This window comes from Crocodylus siamensis, chromosome 7 (assembly GCF_052110815.1).
Source record: "Crocodylus siamensis isolate JL-2025a chromosome 7, ASM5211081v1, whole genome shotgun sequence".
NCBI classification, from domain to species: Eukaryota; Metazoa; Chordata; order Crocodylia; family Crocodylidae; genus Crocodylus; species Crocodylus siamensis.
This window is the reverse complement of record NC_143401.1, coordinates 87,929,237-87,951,796: the sequence shown is the minus strand read 5'-3', so window position 1 is coordinate 87,951,796 and position 22,560 is coordinate 87,929,237. Positions and strand designations below refer to the sequence as shown.

Sequence of the window (22,560 nt, the reverse complement as noted above, 5' to 3'; positions counted from 1 at the left end):
TGCACCAGCTGTAGCTTCTGGATGCTCTTCAAGGATAGCCCCAGATGTGCATTGAAATAGTCTAGACTCGAGGCTATAAAAGGAATTATGATGGTAGCCAGATCCAAATTAGAAAGAAAAAAATACAGCCTTCTCACCAAATGTTTTTGGTAAAAGGAGCTCCTAGCAGCTGTAGAAACCTGAGAATCCAGGGGCAGCAAATGATCTAGAAGCACCTCAAGGCTTCAAATCAAGGGGAGACTGAAACACATTGAGGATAAGTGCCCCAGTCACTTCCAGGTTGTGATGTCTGACAGCTATCACCTCTGTCTTGTCTCATTTCTGCTTCAGCTGGTTTGCCGGCATCCAATTCTCAACTGGAGCTTGGGATTGGGTAAAGAACAGGATCAGATGATACAGGTGGAGCTTCGTGCCATCAATATACTGATGGCATCTCACTCCAGCTCTCCACACAATCCCATTAAGTCACCTCAGATATATGTTTAATTGAGGGGGTAACATGATAGAATGGTAGTGGACCTCACAGGAAGGGTCTGGAGGGGAAAGTGAACGCTAACCCATTCCCACTCTGTAGGGCATCCTTGCTGGGAAACTGAGGAACCAATTAAGAATGGTACCATAAATCCCTACCAGGTAATATAAACACATTACGAGCACCTCAGAGTTAAGTATATCGAAGGCTGATGAAAAATCTAATAAAAATCAATGGTACAATTTCCCTTGTCAGTCTCCAAGCAAAGATCATCAACCAAGGCCACAAGTGCCATCTCTGTACTATACCCATGACAAAAGCCAGATTGATAGGGGTCAAGGGATCTGATAGTATCTAGATGTGCCTGGAATCATTGGACAATAACGCATTTGATGATCTTCCCTAAAAAGGGATGGTTGGATACAGAACAATAGGTGGTTGGGTAGTCAGCATCAAGAGAGGGCTTTTATAGTAGGGGCTGAACCATATTATACTTTTGTTTTATATCCACATTATCCTTTCTTAGCCATGGTATAGATAAATAGTATCTGTAAGTGTTTATGCTTTATGATGTATATAGTGCAGGAATGCAAACAAACATGAAAGTGGAATGAAGAAAAAAAAATACAGATACAAATATTTTCCAAATATAGTCTAAAGTAAATAGGCAGTTGTCTGCTCCATAATGTTTTATACTGATGGCATAGTGAAAAATTAAAAAAAAAAGAAAAATATTTTTAAAATGTCATATTTTTTTTTTTATAAAACATCTAAAATGTCAAAAGTTTTTAAAAGAGTACAACATCCGGTTTTTAATGTCTTATACTCTTCATTAAAATTTGTTCCATAGTTAAGAAAGAAATCTATGCAGTGTTCAAGACATTTAACAGCCTAGTCTTTTTAGAAAATCATTATAGCTAATTAACACTTTGTGAATGAAAAACGTGCTGGGAATAAATTTGGACTGGGCGTGGGAGAGGGAGGGAATATGCTCACAACAAAGGCGGAATCTATGGCCTGAATAGAATTATGATTTCCCTTCTACATTTATACATGCAGAATGCAAAGAAATACAATAAACCAATAAAAATGAGTATATATATGTGATGATACAGTAATCACATGCACACAAAATTGAGCAGGCTTTGAAAATGACCAGAGTTGAGGTGAGATACCAGCTATCTAAGTAAAGCAGTGTAAGAGTGTCTTTTAGTTGCCATTTCCAAAGTGGCAATACAGTAATGGTTGTATATGATGTAGAATCACTTTATTACAACAAACATTTTCATTCTTCACCAAGGTACAAAGATTACTCTAGAAGAGTCTTACTTTCCATTTTTCTGGAATCGTTGCAGGTTTTCTTTGTAATTAATTTGTTCTTGTGAATGTCTTATAAACACAGAAAAAGCTTATGATAAATCCCATTTTTTATATAAAGGTTATAAATACTTAAATCACTGTTGGTTTGATCAATTATTGCAAAACAAACAAAAACACATAAGAATATATCCTGAGCTTATATAATTTCCTTGCTGTAAATATATTTTAATTCTCATTTACAAAAGCCAGTCAGTGATTTAGGTTGTTCGTACTTGAAATTCATATTTAGCTATTCATTCCTATGAGAGAGTTATATGAGGCTTTCTATACTTACAATAGACTGAGTAGGACCATGAGCGGGAGAGTATTGTGGACAAATACTACCATTGGCTGCATGAGTGAAGAGGCCCATGCCAGGGACTAACATAGTCCTGAGAAGAAGGGAGGAGGGTTTCCTTAGTAACAGATCTCCTACATCACCAGCTCTCTCCTCCAAAGTCCACTGCTGCAGTGCAAGCTTACTTAGACAGTTGCACATATTTCTATAACAGCTCCTCCCTACCTTCAGATCAACCACTGTGCAGTTTAGCAGTGTAATTTGTTGCCCAGGCCTCTTTCCATAATCATGAAAGGGCGTATTATGACTTAGAAACATTTGTAATTTTCTGCTGCAAAATGCTAGAGGACTGAAAAAGTCATAATTTTTAGGTGAAAAGTATCTTCCTTATGAATTCTTAAACAACACTTGCTTCTTTCCATTTTGTATGGCTGTCCAGGAGTAAGGTAAAAACTTCTTGGTACTTTTGAAAGGATTACAAGGTAACTCCAGTGCTATAACTACCTGTCATCTTCCTGAATAAAGCAGGTTCTAGTATTCAAAGCTATCTGAGCTATTGCATATATAATCACCACCATTATGGCTATCTAACTATCTTTGGCCTTGTACAGACCTTGAGTTTATCTTGGGAGAACAGCTGCCCTCCCAGGAGAAACCCTGAGTGTATATATAATCAGACTTTCCCCCCCAGAATAAAAATGACCACTTTGGAGGGGGGAAATAACCTGGAAACAACCAGAGTTAAGTCACTTCCAGAAGACTTTCTCCTGGGAGAGCAAATTTTATATATGCTGTGGCTTCTTTCAGAAGAGAACCCAGTATTCTAGCATCCTCCCCCTGCCTCCCTGGGAAACTGTGGCTGCATACACACATTCAAATCATTCAGGATAACTCTCCTAGGTTTGGTTTCCTGTGAGGAAAACTTACCTCTTTGGAAGTTCAAGCAGAGAAGGAAGGTCAGGGAAGGGAGTGAAGTGTTGACATATTAGGGAAGGAAGTGGGGAAGGTCCGTCCTATGTACAGTTGGGCTGCATGAATCTTCGGTCGCTGATTCAATTTAGCAGAGGTTTGACCCGATTTGGCAGCCAAATCTCTGAATCCAAATTGAATCGAATCGGGAGACCTGTTAATCTCTCCAAATTGAACCGGAAGCTTCTGATTCAGTTCAGAGAGATTCAGTGATTCAGACATAAACACAGGTTTATATGTTTTTTCTACGCAACTCAAGGTACCAGGTAGCTTGTTAATGCTGAGATGGTGGGGCAGATGAAGCATTCCATGGGAGTGTGGGGGAGGGGGACAGGTTGGCTGATTGTGATGTGTCCTGAGTGGACTCCACACCACTGAAATAGCCAGGAGCACCCCCTAAGTGCTTCAGTGCTGCATTTTTCCAGCCCAAAACACTTATGTGGCAGCGGGGGGGGGGGGGGAGCAGTATGCTCTGCTCCCTGCTTGGCTGAGACTAACGCACACTCTTCCTGGCCCTGTGGGAGAGGGTGCATAGTGGGATATCCGGTTTCTCTCACACACTCTTTATTTGTCCTGCCTCACAGGACACAACCAACCCCATAAATTACAGCTTGTGCAAAAGATACAAAACAGTAAAGTGTTAACCCAACCCTGGAGTTTCTTTGCAAATATTGAGAGAATACCCTGGGTGGTGGTGTTGGCACTAGCCTGGTATCGCTCTCTCTGTCTCTCCATCTGTTTTTCAGTCTTTGAGCATCAAATTCCTCTGGCAAGCCAGTTATGTCCAGCAGCTGGCTCAGTCTTTATAGGCAGCCATCACTTGCTTGCCACCTGCAGCTAGGCTGCTATCCCTGGTACACATAGCCAGCCACATCCTGGAACCTGAAACCTGCTACAGGGAGCAAAAAGAACCAAAGCACAGTGGGATTTTGGAGGACAGTCTGCTGCCTGTAGAGGCATTCTTTTTCCTGAGAGGTCACTACACTCAGGAAGTTGCCAAGTTATATTTCTCCCAGAATGGCCTCGTTTGCCCTGGGAGAAAAATTATGAATCTCTGTACGCTCATGGTTGTTCCTGAGTGAGCAGGGGCTTTCCCTTGAGAAACTGTACATTTGTCCAAACCCAGTGTTGCTCACTGGACCCTGTTGCACCACCAGGGAGCAGAGCATGCCCCCTTCAAAATCCTCACATTGCGTTGCAGGAAAAAAAGAGGCTGACTATGGGCAGTCTGGACCAGCCAATCAATGGTAGCCCTATGCACTGCTGCCATCTGTTGCCAGGCAGACTAAAGAAGCCTGCAAAACACACTGAGATATGTACACAACCCCTTTCCATCTCCCTCTGCCCCTCTTCCCTTTGGCTGCACAGTGTCAGCACTGCAAGCACTCCATTCTTCAGGGCCTCAGTGTTCAAATGTCAGTAAACACGGCTCTAGGTAATTTTTTCTAGCAGAACAAACCTAGGATAATTCTCTCAGATTATTTGAATTTGTTCATGCAGACTTATGTACCAGCAATTTAGTGACTATTAATTAGTAGCCTCATAAAGCAGTTCAGGATACCTTGAGCATAAAAGATGTATTATATGTAATACCATTTGTATTATTGTCTTTGGTAATTTGATATATGGTTTTTATGTTATTGATGCAAGTCCAAGGAAAAATGGTGAAGTTGATTCTAAATTGTTTCAAATAGTAAAGTTATATTTAGTTTACCATCATTTACCATTGGAATAAACATTTCTTCCCTGAAAGCAAGCTCCTTTCTTTTTGGCATTTAACTTCGCAAACTTGAGATTAAATGAGAGAAACATAGCATCTGTGATGTTACTAACATAAGTGATCTGACATACAGCTAAAGGACAAAAAGAAAGCTTTACAGTACAATAATGAAAACTAAACAATCCAAAGTAATACAGAAAATATGCATTCCCAGGAAATTATTTTTAGGCATGACAAGTAACTTCATTTTTTACAGCTTGAATTTATCTCTTAAACCTTTTTAAGCTATGTGCACATAAGATGGCAAAAACTGATCTCACAGGCATATGGTTAGGAAACAGGACTCCTGGATCTGTTTCCAACTTATGCTATTGTCCTGTTATGTAATTTTGAGCAGACAAGTTTTATTTTGGCTACGTTCTTGCACCTGTAAGAGTTCTCAGCCTATGCTTAATAGGGGTTATGGTGTTTTTAAGCTATATATTTGTGTTCTCCAGATTCCAAGCATCTCCGCCATCTCTGGTGGATCATGGAAAGCCTTGGAGGCAAGTCTATATTTATATTAGCCTGTCCCTTATGGCCTATGGAGCACAGTGGTCCTCAGAACATCTAACATGCTTAATCATAACTTTTGAGCTAAAATAAAGTAAACTGTTTTTGTTTATATGGATAACTATGGGGTCCTGGTTGAAAATGTTCTTTTGTTTTAGTTTAATGAGAGCCAACCAGTTCCCTTCTATACCGCCTTCTCATTCCCCTAAATCTGCACTTTACTCAAGCTCCTCTTTTTCATTCTTAAGAGTGAGAGGCCTCTGCACTGATTTGACTGTACCAGCACCTGCCACCGTTTTCTTCTCCAGTCTGAAACCTGCCATATTGGACTGTAATGTGTGGAGGTTCATATAAGGACCAGACTGCCTGTAGTACCACATGGGGGGGTGCGTTTACACATGCATTTGATCTGGACTAAGTTTACTTTGGTGTAAACTACTCTTGAGTAAGCACTTTCAGGAAGGAGTCTACACATGCAGGGACAGGGGGGGAGGTTTGCTGCTCTTTACACCAAGTTTCCTGCAGGCCTGCACTGGGCCCCTGATGTCACCGGGAGGAGCTCTAAGCATCCTCTGGGTGCTAGCCCAGGGGCTGGCAGGAAGTACTGGGCTCAGAAGACAGCAGTCTCCTGGTTCCATGGGGCTGCCTGCTGCTGGAGTGAAGATAATGTTCCCCCGCCCTGGCAGCAGAGAGCTCCTGGCCTGGCTCCCCAATCAGGGTTAGGGAACTTGGAAAGAGCTGCAAAGGAAGGGGCTGCCAGCTGCCCCACGGGCAGATGGGGGCAGAGGTCTGGGACCTGTCTCACACCCACAGTTCTTTCCAAACCTCATGCCTCGATCACCTGATCAGGGCATGGGGCTAGGACCTTCCCCTGACTAGGACAGTTCCAGGCCCCATGGTGGGTGGAGACTGGGAAGCTTGTTGCTTGCTCAGCTTTGTAAGCCCAGAGCTGGAGGGGTGGGGTGTGGAACAGGTTGGGGAGCTTGTTCCCCACCCAGTTCCATGAGTGCGGAGCTGGGGGGCAGGAACAGGCTGAGGGGCTTGTTCCCTGCCCAGCTCTGCGAGTGCGGAGTTGAGCGGGGAACAAGCTCCCAGCCTATTCTTGCAGTCCCGTAGCTGGTTGTGGAATAAGCTCCCCTGCCCCTACCAGCAAGGAGCTCCCAATGCCACCTCCATGTCTGTGGGGCTGGTGTTGGGATTTCCTGGTGTCAGCTCTGCAAACGTGGGGCCAGTGCTGGGTGACCCTTATCTCCCAGTGTCAGCTCCATGCACCCCATGGTCTGCCTACCCCAACTCCATCTTCAGGCTGCTTAATAGTTGATAGTTTTGTGTTTAGAAGAATATGTTGTAAATAACGATGAAGTGGCAATGGCTAGCAGAAAACTAGAGAAGGGAGTAGTAGAGGACTTTACATTGGTGAATAGTAGTTATTGCTGTCTGGAAGTAGCATCAAATGGAACTGCTAGGCAGCCTCCACTCCCTTCCTTCCTTTATTTTAGAAGTCAGGAATATTGTTGACCAAATAAATACGAGAGAGAAAGTCATAACTTCACTGAAGTCAGTAGTCATTTTCACATTTGTTTCAGTGGGACCAAGCTTTCACTGTAGAACTGTAACCCATGATTTTCTGCAACAGATACACTAGCATGAAAATAAAAATAGTTAATTCCAATGTGATGCTTTATTATGAGTCATATCATTGTAGTATCATAGTTGTGTACTGTATTCTTGTACTGTAGATACAGTTTTGGTTTTTTATTTTTCAGTATTATATAGATAAATAACACTAACTGCTATGTTACTCAGCTGTACATCATAGTAAAATACAAGCTATTAAAGTATCTCGATACAACTAAAACATTTTAATGCTTGTTAACAGAATACTGAAATAATTTTATTACAAAAAATACTCCTAATGTATTTTATAAGACATTTTGAAATAACTGATTAATTCAAGAGACATGATGATGAGGATGTTTTTATCTTGGTATCAATACAATTCAATAAAAATAGCTGCGTACATTTTTATGCTGATTTTTTTTTCATAATTTAGGTTATGCTTGGTTTCATACCTGTTAACTACTCCAACACACTAGTGATGAATACATAAACACCCATATGCCAAATAAATACATACATACACATATACATGTATACAAGTTAAACTAGGGTCACACATTTCCTGTTGCAAGAGATTTGTGTACAGTTGAATGATATTTTATGGTGTGTGTTCTTGTGCAGTAATTGAGAAATTTTCAACAGAAGATAATTATGGCGCACAGATTTTATAGCAAAGGCTCCCTTTCTTAACGTGTTTGACGTTGTGATCTGTTTACGGTGTTGTTGGGGGGGTGTTTATTTTAAATATATCTGCATCTGGACTCTACTTGTATTTTGTTTAAATTCTGTTTTGCTTACAGACAGCCTTTTGATTGACTACCAGTTTACCTTCAGCTTATTACAAGAGGACGATCGCCACCACACTGCCATAAACTTCATAGCAAATCCCGAACAGGTGAGAAAATATAATTAAACAACCCTAATATAAATTCCCAGAACAAAAGAGATGTTTGATTATGAGTTTAGTTCTGTCAAAGTACCGATCAGGCATTAGAGCTAATCAGAGCTGTTGAAATCATGGAAGACTCCTATTGACTCCAATAGAAGACCACTTCTCTTCTTTCTTTAGCTTTGTGCAAAGATAAACGGAAATTTCCAAATGCATTCTATATATGGCTAATATTGCACTTTTCTTAACCACTCCTTTCAAGTATTATATTTCTGCTGTCATTTTTCAGGCACAATCCAGGCAAACTAAAATAGGTTTGTTATTTTTCTCCCTAATGAACTATAATTTTCAATGACTTGCTGAGACATTCCCTGTTGCAAGACATTTGTATAAAATGGAATGATATTTTGTGGTGTGTGTTCTTGTGACCTCCTTGAGACATTTTCGGCAGAAGATAATTATGATGTTATGGCACAAAGCTTTTGCAACAAAGGCTGCCTTTTTAAAGATGTTTGCTGTTTTAAGCTGTTTCAGGTGTTGTAGAAGCACCCGGTTTTAGAACCAGCAAGACTCTGAACTTGTGGCCCTAGTTTAACTTGTCTGGCTGAGAGTGATTTAAAAGAACTGGTTAGACATAGTTGGGGTGGCTGTATATTTGAAATTAAATTAAATAGAAGTTTGTTGTGCAACTGAGGGATCTGTGAGTGTTTCGTAGTTAACAGTATTAATGTTAATAATTGTGTCCTACCCCGTTCAAGTCACAGAAAGCTTTGCCATTGATTTCAGAATTTCATCCTAATATTTACAGTCAACAATCAAGGAAGGAAAATTAAAAAGTCCATCAAAGGTACAGTCAGCTTGTTATAACTTAAATTAATTGTAATATATGTTTTCTCTCTGTCTAGTCAAACAAAAATTTGGATATATCAATTAATGCATCAAACAACTTTAACCTCAATATCACATGGTCTGTTGGCTCTACAGGTAAGAAAGCATTTTGTTGTGATATATTTCTCCCCATATGATCTCGAGATCCTTTAAGGTTTTTTTTTAACATGATTGTCTTTGTTACTGATTTGAATAATAAAACTTTATAAAATGTATTCTTTTTCTATTAGCATTATACCTTTATTAATTATATTACTTAAAGCTCAGATAATAATTTGCAATCTGAACAAAGCTTCATTAACATGTTAACTTTCTCTCCTATTCAATTAAAATTACTTGGTAGGAAATGCTTGTACTCTATTTAAATTTTAAAAATGGCAGTGTTATGAAATTCTGTGATTTTAATTAAGATAAATTGCTCCCTTAACTACTGGGGAGACTGAGATATTTTAATTTCTTTGTTTCAGTGTTCAAGCTAAAAATTTAATTATTAACCTTAACATTGATATCAAATAATAAAATTCTTCTGTGTATGCTGATAAAAGGAGCTGCTTATCTCTTTTTCCCCAAACTTTAAACCCCATTACTCTTTTTGCTTTAATAAGGAAGAAGAAAAGGTTTATTTAGAAAGTTTTTATGAATTGGTTCTGTTGACTTTCTGAAAATATATCCAAGGAGAAGCAAAATGCTTACAAGTTAAACTGTACATTTTAATGACTAAAACCAGGCGTTTCAAGAAGCCCAAGAACTTCTGTATTTTGTTGCATCTATCTGTATTTTTGTGCAGTATTCAAAGCTTTATTTTAAAATACCTTTGCTAGCAAATTCTGTATTTTCCATTATCTTCTATTTACTTCACCAAGTCAGCAGTGCTATGATCAAACAGAATTGGTGAGAAGCCTGATGGTTTACAAGAAATAATATATGTTTATCTAGTGTATTATTCACATTTCTAAGAACATTTGAGACACGATAGCAATATTTTATAATGTAGACAAATTCACTTTCCACACTTTAGTAACTTATGAATTTTTATTGAAATGGGATGTAAATTACTAGAGGAAACTATATTAGCTGTGTAGTTAACCAGGATAAATTTGCTATAAAATTCCTATCCAAGTATATCTCCCCTTTATTTTATGTTTCATTTATAATCTTCAGAAATTGTGGTAGGAGTTTGTGTGAATTTCCTGTGTAGGTGAAATATTACTTGTGTATAGTATACAGAAAAGGTTGCTGAGTCACTTGCTCAAAAGTAAGGAACTACCAGTATTAAAGTTGCCTGTAGTAAACTACTTTGGTTCTTTTTGTGATAATTTAATATTCATTTACATTTTTAGCTGGAACAATATCTGGAGAAGAAATTCCTGTTGTTTCTAAGGCTAACATCAAAGAATACCGAGATAGTTTTTCTTGTGAAAAATTCAACTTTCGAAGCAACCCAAACATCACGTTCTATGTATACGTCAGCAATTTTTCATGGCCAATCAAAATACAGGTTAGTATATATATTGACCAGTTCAGTTTTCTGGTGATTTTCATTGGGTATCGTAAATGAATATTTTCATTGCTCCTGAGACTGTACAAATGATTCCGTACAGTTACATTCTCCAGGGTTAGATGTGCTGTATATATATTTTGTCTTTCTGCAAATAGGAATACTGCCAAATGGCTAACCACTTGAGTAATTATTCCTGGTAATTTATATCCCATTAATTACAGCCTTTTGTATGCTGGACAGTTTTGTTTACAAATGTTTATACAAAAAAGAACGAGATTTTAAAATCCAGTCGTATTTTATAAGGGAAATATTTGTGAAGAACAATATATATATATAACGTTGTTGGTAGATTTCTGGAAAATCATTATTTTTTTTCTTAGTTAAATGCTTAATGTCTATTGTGTGCTACAGTTCTACAGCTTGTATAGTAGACATGATAAAGTTTATTGAATTAGTATTCATTTTCTCTTTTTAGATCTAGGCTTAATGCTCTGACTTTCTTGTGATATCAGCAGGAATTAATGAAAGTTTCTTACAGGATCGGGCTGTAAAGTTTGAGTTTCTACCATGGTTCATGTATTGCTGCTTAGTTTTGCTAAAAGTTTCAGGGAACTTTCTAGCTACTATTAATATGTCTCTGTTTGTGGGCATCTTTCTCCCATTACTCACTTCATGGAGGTTACTGAATGAAAGCCTTCCAGACAGCTTCGTTAAAGCACTAACCTTTGCAAAATTAATTGTTAAAATCATAATATGGTCTTGGGCAAGCAATCCGAGTAGGGCCAAACTGCCCTGAAGCTCCATACTATGACAACTAGAACAGGAACATAAGTGTAGACATCTCACAGGCATTTCAAACTAGAGATACTGGGCTCATCGGGTGTATCTTCACTGACTGAGAAGTTCCTAATCACCTTCATTCTAGATGCTGGCTTAAAACAATTATCTTCAAACCATAAAGGAAAGTGATGCAGAAATATTTAATTTAGCTTATATATTCTTTCAGTTATGGGTTATGCTAAATGTCCCCTAATGGTATGTTAAATATATTTTCTCCAAATTAAACCCTGCTCTTTAAAAGGGTGTGTAGCATTCACTATAGAGCTATATCCCATAAATTCTTGCTTGGTCATGAGAGATGCTTTCTTTAAAATGTAATCTCTTTTTTTTTTTTTAGCTTTTTACCTTAGCTGGTTATTTTCTCATCTGCCAGACCCTCAAAGTCGGGATGAGTTTGTTTTAACTGGCACTGGGGACTGGGTAATGTCTAATCTGTGCCCTGATGGTTAGAGTAGTGTGCTGTGAAGTTGGAGAGATGTAGGGTCAAACTCCTCTGGGCGAAAGGGCCTAGAATCTGGGTCTGCTCCTTACTGAGCAATTACCTAACTGCTAGTCTATTGGGTTAAAACATGGGAAGGCCCTCTTTTTCCTCCTCCTTCAGTATATAGCAGCTGCTAGTCGTGGGGTTTTGCCAGGCTACAGTTTGTAAAATTAACACTTATCCAGGTATGTTCATAGGTAGCAGCTGCGTACCTCCCTGGCCAAAGCACAGCCTAGCCTGCCTTGCCAGAGCTCACATGTTCAATAGCTATGTGGATATAAAATAGAAGAGAGTCACTGCAGGTAGAATTAGGGCTGTGAACTGAATACAAGTGCCAAAAATGGCACTAAGGCAGCTGGGTTTGAAAAAGGAAACTAGGATTCTGTCCCAAAAGGGCAGTCTCTTTGGATGATTGCTCAAACAAGAACACCTAGTTTTGGCAAATTCTTTATTGCACAGTGTCATCATGCACCTATAGAGTATATACAGGTGACATGGTAAAGTCACAATACTGTATATTGCTTAGTATCATCATACAGTACCTCAAGATGCTGTGAACATCAGAGTAACAAAGAAAGCCACTTTCCTGCAGGAGATAAGGTTTCCAGAGGATATTCAGGAGTTTTACACCAAAAGACATGCAGGCATTGTTCTGGAATACTAGAGCTAGAAACAACTTGTTCCACGTTCTGAGCTCAGTTACGCAAGAAATAGTTAAAACCAATATATGCTAAATTTTATTGCAGATCTTACTCTTACTGTCTTTAATGTTTCTGGAAAGCTGCGGAAAGAACATATTGTGCTTTTCACTGTCACTTTAGGTCTTTATGTAAGTCGTTTACCTGGATAAATTTTGACCTCTTATTCATGCTCAGAGCTCCCAGGAAACCTGCTGGTAGTTCCATCTGCACTTCGAGGACAGATACAGGCCATAAAAAAATGTAATGATAGATGTTTCATTATCAGGCAATGCAAGTTAATTAAAGAAAAATCTAAGATTGGGAAATGCAAACTGTATTTCATAAGAAGCAAATTAGCTTTGAAACTGCACTAGGCATGCTTCTTTCTTATGCCTTTTACTTGCACAATTTAATGCTTTATGCCATAAGAGAGTAGTCTAAGTTGTCAGGATCTTCCAGAAATGAAGGTTAGTTGCCTGGAACTGTAGTTCTTTGAGAAGGGCTCTGAATATTAACAGTTAGTGCAGTGATGCTTAAAAATTCACTCCCTCTTTTATCCCTCACCTCAGTGTTCCCAAATGTTCCACCTATGTCTATAAAAGGGAAGAACATTGCCATCTTCCGCTGCCACCACAAAGTCACATTTTATTAGGCCTATGACAAAGAGGGGGAGTGGGCAGGACACATGACTATTCAGTCCATCATGAAGAACTGGTTTATGGGTAACCTTTATTTCTTTTTTAAGTGTCCTCTGCATATGTCCACTGAGGGCATAGGGTACCTTGTTAACAGTAAGTGGGACTCAGTCCGTAATTAAATAAGGATGGAAGCGCTGAATGCATGTCTGCTTTGAATACAAGGGCAAATGTATAATGCTCTGTAGAAGTATGTACCAAAGTTCAAGATGTTTCTAAGATATGTCACTGATGTAACCCCCCACTCTAGTGGAAAGTGCAGTAATCTATTTAAGGAAAAGATCATTTGCTAAAGAAAAGCTCTAAAATACACTGTCCAATGCACCTTGAAGGTGGAACAAAATGAGACAAATGAAACGGAGAGGGAAGAATCCCTGAGGGGAGCAGGAAAATCAAGGTGGCATAGAGAGCATCCCCATCTTGTATTCACCTTTGTGCCCTCCTTGCTACACAAACCTCAGTGAGAACCTTAAGAGAGATCTTCATAAATGGATCAGTTGGGACTTCTCGAACATAGCAATTTCTGTGGAAGGACCTGCATCAATCTGAAGTGCCTCCTCGTTGTCTTTCTGATTGCTTAAGGTATTGCTCTGATGTATGCCCTTTCACCTTTCTCCGTGACTTATACAGCCCTGAGGAAATAAAACAGGATGCAGGATGGACCATTATTATGTTTGTGGCATGAATCACAGAGCTGCGATACTTGGACTTTGTGAATCTCCCTGTATGAGAACCCATTATCCTATTCATCCGTGTTTCACAGAATAGTCTTAATAATGTAGATCTTACACCTAAACCTTGTACCCTGCTATCTGGACACCAAGTAGATGATGTTTACAAAGAGATTATTTTGCTGAATGTAAGACATCTCACTTGGCAGTTGGAAGCCTTGCCCGGACTGACATAGATGGAGAAATGGAAGTGTTTGTTTAAGCTGGAAGTGCAGTGTAAACTGTTGTCTGCAGCAGACCCCATTCCAGCTCTACTGATTATTTACTTTCTCTGAAGCATTCTGGGATTTACTTCGTGTGATAAAAGTGGCCCTAGCAGGTTATCTACAAATCAACCTCCTGTGAAGGAGATACCATTCTCTTACATGCTGTGATGCAAGTTCCTTATGGGACTCATGATTCTTAACAGTGTCTGGAGTATGCCTGGGCAATCACCTGAATAGTCAGTTAGTCCACAGCAGTGGTTCTCAACCTTTTGTGATTCAAGGTATCCCTCAAAAAATGCCAGATCTTAGTTTTCACTATTTTTTTTACTATAGAAAAATAATAGAGAAATTACTTTGTTACAAAGGACTCCAGAAGGCCCACAACAGGTTAGAATGTTTCTAAAGCTATGGATTTCTATTTGAAATTTCAGGGTTTATCCTGTGTATCATGTTTGCACATCTACCAGTGTTATCATTGAATGGCATGCCATGTTACCCTTGACCGGCTCCAAAGATATTCCAGTCCTGTGGCACCTTGATTGAGAATCACTGCTCTGTAGTAATTATAGTTCTTTGAGGTTTGTTGTCCTCCATCGCCAATGACTGGAAACCTTACAAGCAGGAGATGTACAAAGGAACTTACTGGTAAAGGAATTCATCCTGGATTGCATGTGCCCTACCATTTATACACCTGGCTATAGAGAGTGAGAAGACTCTAAGGTTACAAGTAGAGGGTAAGAACCTTGTTCAGCTAATTTTAGGTGGCTACTGGAGCTCTTAATCCCTGGATTGTTGGCACATTAGCACCAAAAACTAGTTTTAAGCCCACTTTAGGAAGCTTAAAATTATACCACTCCAGGGAAAGTTTATATCTGATCCATATTACCCAGCTCGTGTTCCATTAATATGTGGCCACTCCCCATGACCCACCAAAGTTGCAATTCTCCAGCATCCCAGGATACAATGTCCCCCCCCCCCCCTTCTGTTCTTTGTGGACAAACTTCCCACCCCCTGAGCTCTAGAGCTGTGCAAAGCTTTGATTCGACTCAGCGGAGATTCAGCCCGATTCAGTGGCCAAATCTCTGAATCCGAATTGAATCAGAAGACCCTTTAATCTCTCCGAATCGAATCGGAGCCCTCCAAATTGATTCAGAAAGATTTTGAGATTCCAACATAGTGACAACTTTAAATGTTTTTTTCTACATACCTCTGGGTAGCAGGGGCTCATGAATGCTGCGATGCTGGGGCACATGGAGTGTCCCACAGAAGCACGGGGGGGCTCCCCAGTGCACTTGGCAGGAGACCCAGAAGTGGACCAGAAGTACTACTGGGTTCAGTGCCCAGCATGTGGAGGGGCCCCCCTGCACTCCTGTGGGACACTTTATGTACCCCAGCATTTCAGCATTCACAAGCCACACTGGTACCTTGAGGTATGTAGATACATTTTTTTAAAGCTGTCTTTATTTCTGAATCACTGATTCTCCGAATTGGCATTGAATCTTCAGATTCAGATGTGGCCAAATGGAATCAGGGACAGTGATCCGAATCAATGAATCGAATCGCTGTCCCTGATTTGGGCCGAATCCGAATCAAATAGGGCCCACTTCACACACCCCTACTGAGCTCTACTGCCTAGGGTTCAGTTCTGACAACAAGCCAACTCCTCATCCTGGCCCTGGGGATATATCCCGTTCAAACAGCCTGCAGAACATAAGCCAGGTTGCAGGGTATGGATGAGTCCAGGAGTGGAGTCTAGGGAGGTAGACTGTGGCTTCCTTCCCAGGACAGGAGTAGCTCTCTCAACTGTGGCTTTCCTCACTGCTCTCACCTCCCAGCCACCTGGGAAGCACAGCCAGCATCCTCCATGCTCCAGTGACCAAATCCCACTTTATTAAAACATGAGACCTTCTTTATTTTACTTTCTTTTTTCTTTTTAAATTTTTTTTTACTTTTTATTTTATTCTTCTTTATTCTTTCATTTTGCCACCCTTCCCCCACCCCCATCTTGTTACCAAATCCTATTTCATTACCCACCTGTATCCCATTAACTCTGCCTCCCAGCTTCATGTTCTCACCCTCCCTCCCTGACCAACCCATCTTTCACACGCACACACTTTTGGCTGGTAAGCTTGTCCTGGTTCACCAGCCCTGTAGTGGCAACTCACAGCTGTAGCTCCTGGTCAGGCCCCTGCTCGCCAGCCCTCTAGGGGCAAGTCACAACTGTGCAGGTAGGGGACAGTCAAAGAAGGTTTTAGCTTTGAGGTGTGACTGCTCCAAACTGAAGCTAGCACTAACTATGATCAACATTTGAGGAGCTCAAAGTACAGTGTGTAACAGGGCCCTAATGGACTCTGCTACTCCACAGAATTTGACCTTGGAGTAGAGATTGCACCAAGAGTGAAGTCTGTGCACACTGCACATGGCAAAGGACTACAGTTATTTTAAGTTAAGTTTCTGCTTTGCTTTTTTTCCCTTAGCATCTTAAGCAACAGATTTGTTAAAACAACTGTGGATGATGTTGAAAGAAAACATAGTTCACCAATAGTGGAATTCAGAGCCTGGGATATTGGTCCTAGTATAATAATCTATTTCCCAATTTATATGTAAGTTATGAGAAAGGAAGCTATGGCAACCAAACTTGATAGTTCCAACACAGGAGTCATAAACACAATTCTGGATTATTTACCACTGAACTCTGAAAAGTTACAAATATGTGTCATCTCCAGAAAAAATACTTAAGCAGAAGTCCATTTGCCCATTAAGGGTCCTCTCTCAGCAGCTTGTCCTTAAGGACAAGCAGCAAGTTCATCAGCTTTTAATTAGCTGCATTTTGCAACCTACCTGTTGTCCACCAGAATTACTTGCACTTCTCTGTAGCCATTGGGGTAGTGAATTGGGCCAGCTGACAGATCTCCAGTCAGCAGTCGGAGTTCCATCCACAGCAGATCCTGGACAAGAGCCAGAATTGTGATGGCAACCCCAAATCTTAAGCAGTACGTGCGGCCGTGTTTAGCACAATGCCAATGTGAGAGAAGTTGCACAGTGTCCTCGTGTGACCTCATACCAAATGATGAGGATTTGAAAATAAGCACATTGTTAATGCTTTAGAAATTATGTTGCCCAGTGATTAGCCTAAAAGTCTCAGGTGAGTGTAGGTGCAGTCTGTTCAAATGCCAATTCTCGGGAAGAAAACAGAATAAATGCTTTACCAAACAGCAGGTCTTCCCACCACCGATTGCAAACAGTTGTGGAAGTAAATAAAGGGGTCCCAAAGGTTTGGATTGTGATTGGCTGGGACATCCTTCCTCAGCTGGCTAAGTACTTGCACTTAAAATTTAAGATCTGATCTGCTGTTATTGTTAGATACCTCTTTTCTGTGTGCAAATCTGTCTGAAAGGAACTGTCTGTGTAATTTTGAAAAAGTTCTCAGTTATTAATTCTTTTTGCAGAAAAACAGCCTTCTTATCCATTATGTGTTTCCACAGCAGTATTTCATAGAGCAATTACTCTTGCAGTGAAGTTAGACAAGCTGTTAAAACAAAGTTAGAATGCCCCAATGTATTGTAAAGAATTATTCTGATCATTCAGAGGAAAGTTGCTGGAAGTTTTACTTGTATAGTATTAGTTTCCCTTTTTTGTATTATTGTGTATGAGGCAATCCTATGTTAGCATCAGAGATAACAGAAAAGAATGAATCCTTCAGATTTGTTTTGTATTTTATTTGTATACAATAAGAGAACCAGGTATGCTGTACAGTCTTCAGCGCACCACTTCACATCACAAATTTCTATGGTGTTATGTTTAAAAGGAGAAATCTCTTGACTATACTGGTTCCCGTTTCAGAGCTCTGGAGATTTTATTTCCCACTTTTAATAGACTGAACCTTGCAACTGAAGAAGCAGCTTAATAAAAGTCAAGAAGCACATCTGTCCTCACAATAAAATTTACTCAGTGTAGCATATTTAATTATTTCAACATTCTTTGTTTTGGAGTTCGTTTTGAATATTTAACATTCCTGGCTGACACATACTGATGTACAAGCTCTGGGTAGAACTTATTGGTAACTGCCAGCGGGAGTTACAGCAATCTTTTGTTAATGAGGTAACACAAATTCAGTTACAGGAAAACATCAGCCTTTTTGTACTATAAGCCTTCGCAGAATTTTGCAAAAGTCAATGGATGATTTTTCACTTGGAAAATGTACATAGAGCTAAAAATCACTGCGACTACTTAGAATCTCCTCTTACCAATTGGTGCCTATTTCGATTTAATAATTGATTTATAGCTAGAGGTTCAATTTCTAAGCACCTTAATGGTTTTCAGAGACAATGTTTAGTAACTGTGTGAAGACGCTATAAATCTTGAAATACCAATTGGGTATTGATCACGTAGTTGTAGGGCACATTAGCTTCCTAAAATTACGATGAGACTTCCTTGCAGTAAATATAAAAATCTATCTTCAAATTAGGTTAGAACTGGAATGAAAACAAACAAAATCTTGGAAATTCAGGAATCAACCTCATACTTTAGATTCAATGCTGCAAGGAGCTGAACAGCTCTTTTGAGTTGGAAGATGTACTCAGATCCCACTGAGGCCAAGGGTGGTTGAGGTGACCAGCAATTAGCAGAGGCTAGACCTTCACTGGGATAAATCTGTTGTAAAAAGGGGACATAATGACATGGAATAAGGAATCATTTCCAGCTCTTCAATGTAGCTTTCAATATTGGGGAGAAACTACTGTATGTAGGCACAGTTTGAAAGCCACTTAAATGAAGGTGTATTTTTTATTATTTATTTCACAGGTACAATGTCCAAGAGTGTCTTAGACATTCAAAAATGTATATATAAATTATGGTCTATGTCAGGGGGAACTTAAAACTATATATTTAGATGCAGTATGAATGAGAATAAAACCGCAATGAAGTTTTGAGAAATGGAGTTAAATAATAGGGCTTACAATTATAGCCCCCACACTGTTATATACATAACAGGCCACATGGCATACAAGAGTCCTGATAACTGCACACAAGTGGTTTGGTGAACTCCTTGTTGGGGGGTTGATATACCAGGAGAATTTAGTTTGTGTTTTGTATAAAACAATGCAGAAATCCAGATTTATGTATTTTTTTAAAGAACTGTTCATGTTATATAAGATGCAAAGCTTTATGGAAATACTAGCCAATTTCTTGTTACGAATGACTGGGGCTGGGGTAGCATGCGGGGATGGAGCCCCATGCCCCCGCCCCCTTCCAGGCCCCTTCCCCCTTTACCTCCTGCTGCTTGCAGTCCAGGCCCACTCCCACCCCACCCCGCCACAGTGGTGCAGTGGGAGCAGACAAGTGGGCCTGGGCCCGATGCAGGGGAGGACCAGGCCTGAGGGTGCGGAGAAGCTGGGCCACTGTGGCAGGGGGAGCAGCAGGCCCAGGCTGACCTGGCAGCAGTGGGGGAACAGGAGGAGCGGGCTCAGAGTTGACATGCAGGAGGGTGATATGGGGAAGGAAGTTTGCTCCTCCCCTCCCCCCACCACTGCCACATCAGGCCTCACTGGCTGGACCCACTGCTACCCCCCCCTACCCTGATGTGGCGGGCCAGCTTCTCCCTGGCTGGCACTGGGCTCAGGCCCAGGCCTCCCCGCCATTGCCGCTGCCTCAGTGCGCCCGCCATTCCCCCCAATGCGTATTAGGCCTGTTCCTCTCCCCACTGCTGCTGCCTCAGCCCTGCAGGTGGAAGGGGCAAGCCAAGGCTACAGCCAGTGGCCTCACCCCCCATAGTGTTTTGACCCCACTCCTGCCCCATGCCATTGCTGCCATCACCTGCAAGGTGTAAGGGGGGGTGAGGCCAGCTCCAGTGGCCTCACCCCCCGACCTCCACTCCATCATTGCTACCTGCGGGGAAGTGTTGCCCCTCCCCATCCCCTGTGTTCCTACCATCATGGTGGCACTCCACCACCACCAGCTCCTGGTGTTTGCACTCTGATTAGCTGTTTGTCAGCCAATCAGAGTGTGAATAATGCATTACGGACAGACCTGCAGACTTAGGCTTTTATAATATTAGAATATTACAAAGATAATTTTTTTTTTCATTTTTGTAAAATCCTAAGTGAATTGCGTTCTGGTGAAACACTTCATTAGTCCCTGCTAGAAGAAGAACTCTGTCTCTAGATACACTATAATATTGCTACTCAACAAACAGATGTCACATTTATACCAAGATAAACCATTTTATCCCAGGACAATGTGCAGTTGTTCATATGTCCGTATCTGTTGTTCTAGGATAAAGCCTAAAAAGCTTTATGGGATTAGAAGTACTAATGGGTTATCTGAGGACATTGCACAGTGCATCTCAGTGGCCATCCCAAGATTGCATCATTGAATCAATTTCAGAAAAGCGACAGTGCATTCAGCTGCTCACTAAACCTGATCAGAATGGCAGTCCAATCCTGAGATATTTCTGTTTCAGGGCAAATGGAGGTACACCTTGAACAGGGATAAATGCCAAATTAGTTCCTAGCCTCCAAGACCGGTATAAGGATTCTCTGTGTGAATCTCCTTGCAGAATTGTGCGCAGCAGTCAATTTTCCACCACGTTTCACATTATGCATCGTTATTGAAAATATATAGTTTATAGGTCCTTTATTATAGATGCATCTTTTTAATTGGAATTAATAGATTAGAAGAATATGATTAGATTAGTTAATGGAGATGAAAACTACTGTATAAATGATGAGGTTTTATCGCAATCATAATGATGATTATCTTTTTATTTCTAGTAAATTTAATACAGTAAAAACCTGAGACTTTAAATTGGGAAAATATAATACTTCATAGTACTAGTAACAGTAATTTCTTTAATTTTAGGTACAATATTATGTGTCAATAATAGATTAAGAGACTGTGAACACATAAAACTTTCATGATGTGTACAAACCCAATATAACATTTTCAGAAATAATTTAGACTATGGCAGCAGATGAAACATGAGAAAATGCAGAAATGTTCTTAGAACTTGGAAGCATTTTCCAGCTGTTGTATTATGATTAGATGACACTTTTTATTTCTTAGATATATAATGATAAAGCTATTAAAATTTGTCTTGAAACAAATTGTGTAAGAGTATTAACAGGATTGCACCAAGTTCTACACTGTTTCAGTAAATTTATATTTCATTACTGCTGCTAATTCATTACTGCTGCTAGTACATTTCTTTCTTCCAGTCTCTCTTAAAGTGGTTTAATATGGCTATCAAGAATATCAGTACATGGTAGAATAGTTAAGATAACTGTTATTTTGCAAGGAGCAGAAGTGCTGTTAATGGTTCAGCTGATGGTTTTAAAGGAACCAAAACACCTAATTAAGAGATAATTAGTCTTTAGTGATTCACAGTTTTAATCTGTGGATAATTTGAATGTGTGAGATAAGACCTCCTGTAACTGATATGCCAATTGTAAAGTTTTGTTGTTTTAAAAAAAAATCCAAGTAGACTAATACACCATCCATTGGTAGTTGTCTTCCACAATAGAGATATGTAGATACAGTGTTAGCAAATAAAAATTATCTGTCTTTCATGTTTTTCAAGTAGATATTGAGATTTTCCTCTGTAATTTCCATTTCCCTTATCTAATTAATTAGACAAATTCTAGTTCCAACATTTGGAATTTAATAGGAGATATTGCTCAAAGAGCTTTCAGTTGTTCAGGACTTGTGATTAAATGTAGAAAAATAAACCAATTGCCTGTGTTCTATGCCACGCAAAGGGGGGAAATATAAGGGTTTGCCATCTTGTACCTGGGGAAAAAAACAAATTATATACTAAAAATGAAACACCCACAATAACATATTTTAATATTATTTAAAAAAAATAGTTTTGTCCTGATTTGTGTATGTTTGCACTGTGTTTCATAGATTTCATAGACATCAGGGCTGGAAGGGACCTCGGGAGATCATCGAGTCCAGCCCTCTGCCCAAAGGGCAGGAAGTCAGCTGGGGTCATAGGATCCCAGCAAGATAGCATCCAATTTCCTCTTGAAGGTGTTCAATATAGGTGCTTGAACCACCTCCGCTGGCAGACTGTTCCAGACCTTGGGGGCTCGGACAGTAAAGAAATTCTTCCTTATGTCCAGCCTGAAACGGTCTTGTAGGAGTTTGTGACCGTTTGACCTAGTCATCCCTTGGGGCGCTCTGGTGAACAAACGTTCCCCCAGATCCTGGTGGTCACCCTTGATAAACTTATAGGTGGCCATCAGATCACCCCTGAGCCTACGCTTTTCCAGGCTAAAGAGTCCCATGTCTCTCAGCCTATCATCGTAAGATCTGTTTTCCTGACCTCTGATCATGCTCGTGGCTCTCCTCTGGACTCTCTTAGGCTTCTCCACATCCTTTTTGAATTGTGGAGCCCAAAACTGGACGCAGTACTCCAGCTGCGGCCTCACCAAGGTCGAGTACAAGGGGAGAATGACGTCCCGGGATTTGCTCGAGAAGCATCTATGGATGCAAGCCAGTGTTTTGGTCGCTTTACTAGCCGCAGCATCGCAGTGGAGGCTCATGTTCATCTTGTGGTCAATGATGACCCCCAAGTCTCTTTCTTCTGTAGTGCTATCCAACGTAGCACTGCCGAGCCTATAAGGGTGCTGCAGGTTTTTCCTCCCAGGGTGGAGAACCT

General features: G+C 40.2%; 1 protein-coding gene across 5 annotated transcripts in view; it reads left to right on the top strand.

Moving 5' to 3' along the window:
• The window catches only part of ATRNL1 (attractin like 1), a 1,104,086-nt gene that overhangs the window by 453,018 nt on the left and 628,508 nt on the right, over nucleotides 1-22,560 (top strand). For all 5 annotated transcript variants that reach the window (XM_090056522.1, XM_090056523.1, XM_090056521.1 and 2 more), the window contains exons 22-24: nucleotides 7,791-7,885; nucleotides 8,785-8,863; nucleotides 10,108-10,265. In XM_090056522.1, coding sequence (XP_089912648.1) covers nucleotides 7,791-7,885; nucleotides 8,785-8,863; nucleotides 10,108-10,265 — 332 coding nt within the window. The remainder of the gene's footprint in view (nucleotides 1-7,790; nucleotides 7,886-8,784; nucleotides 8,864-10,107; nucleotides 10,266-22,560) is intronic.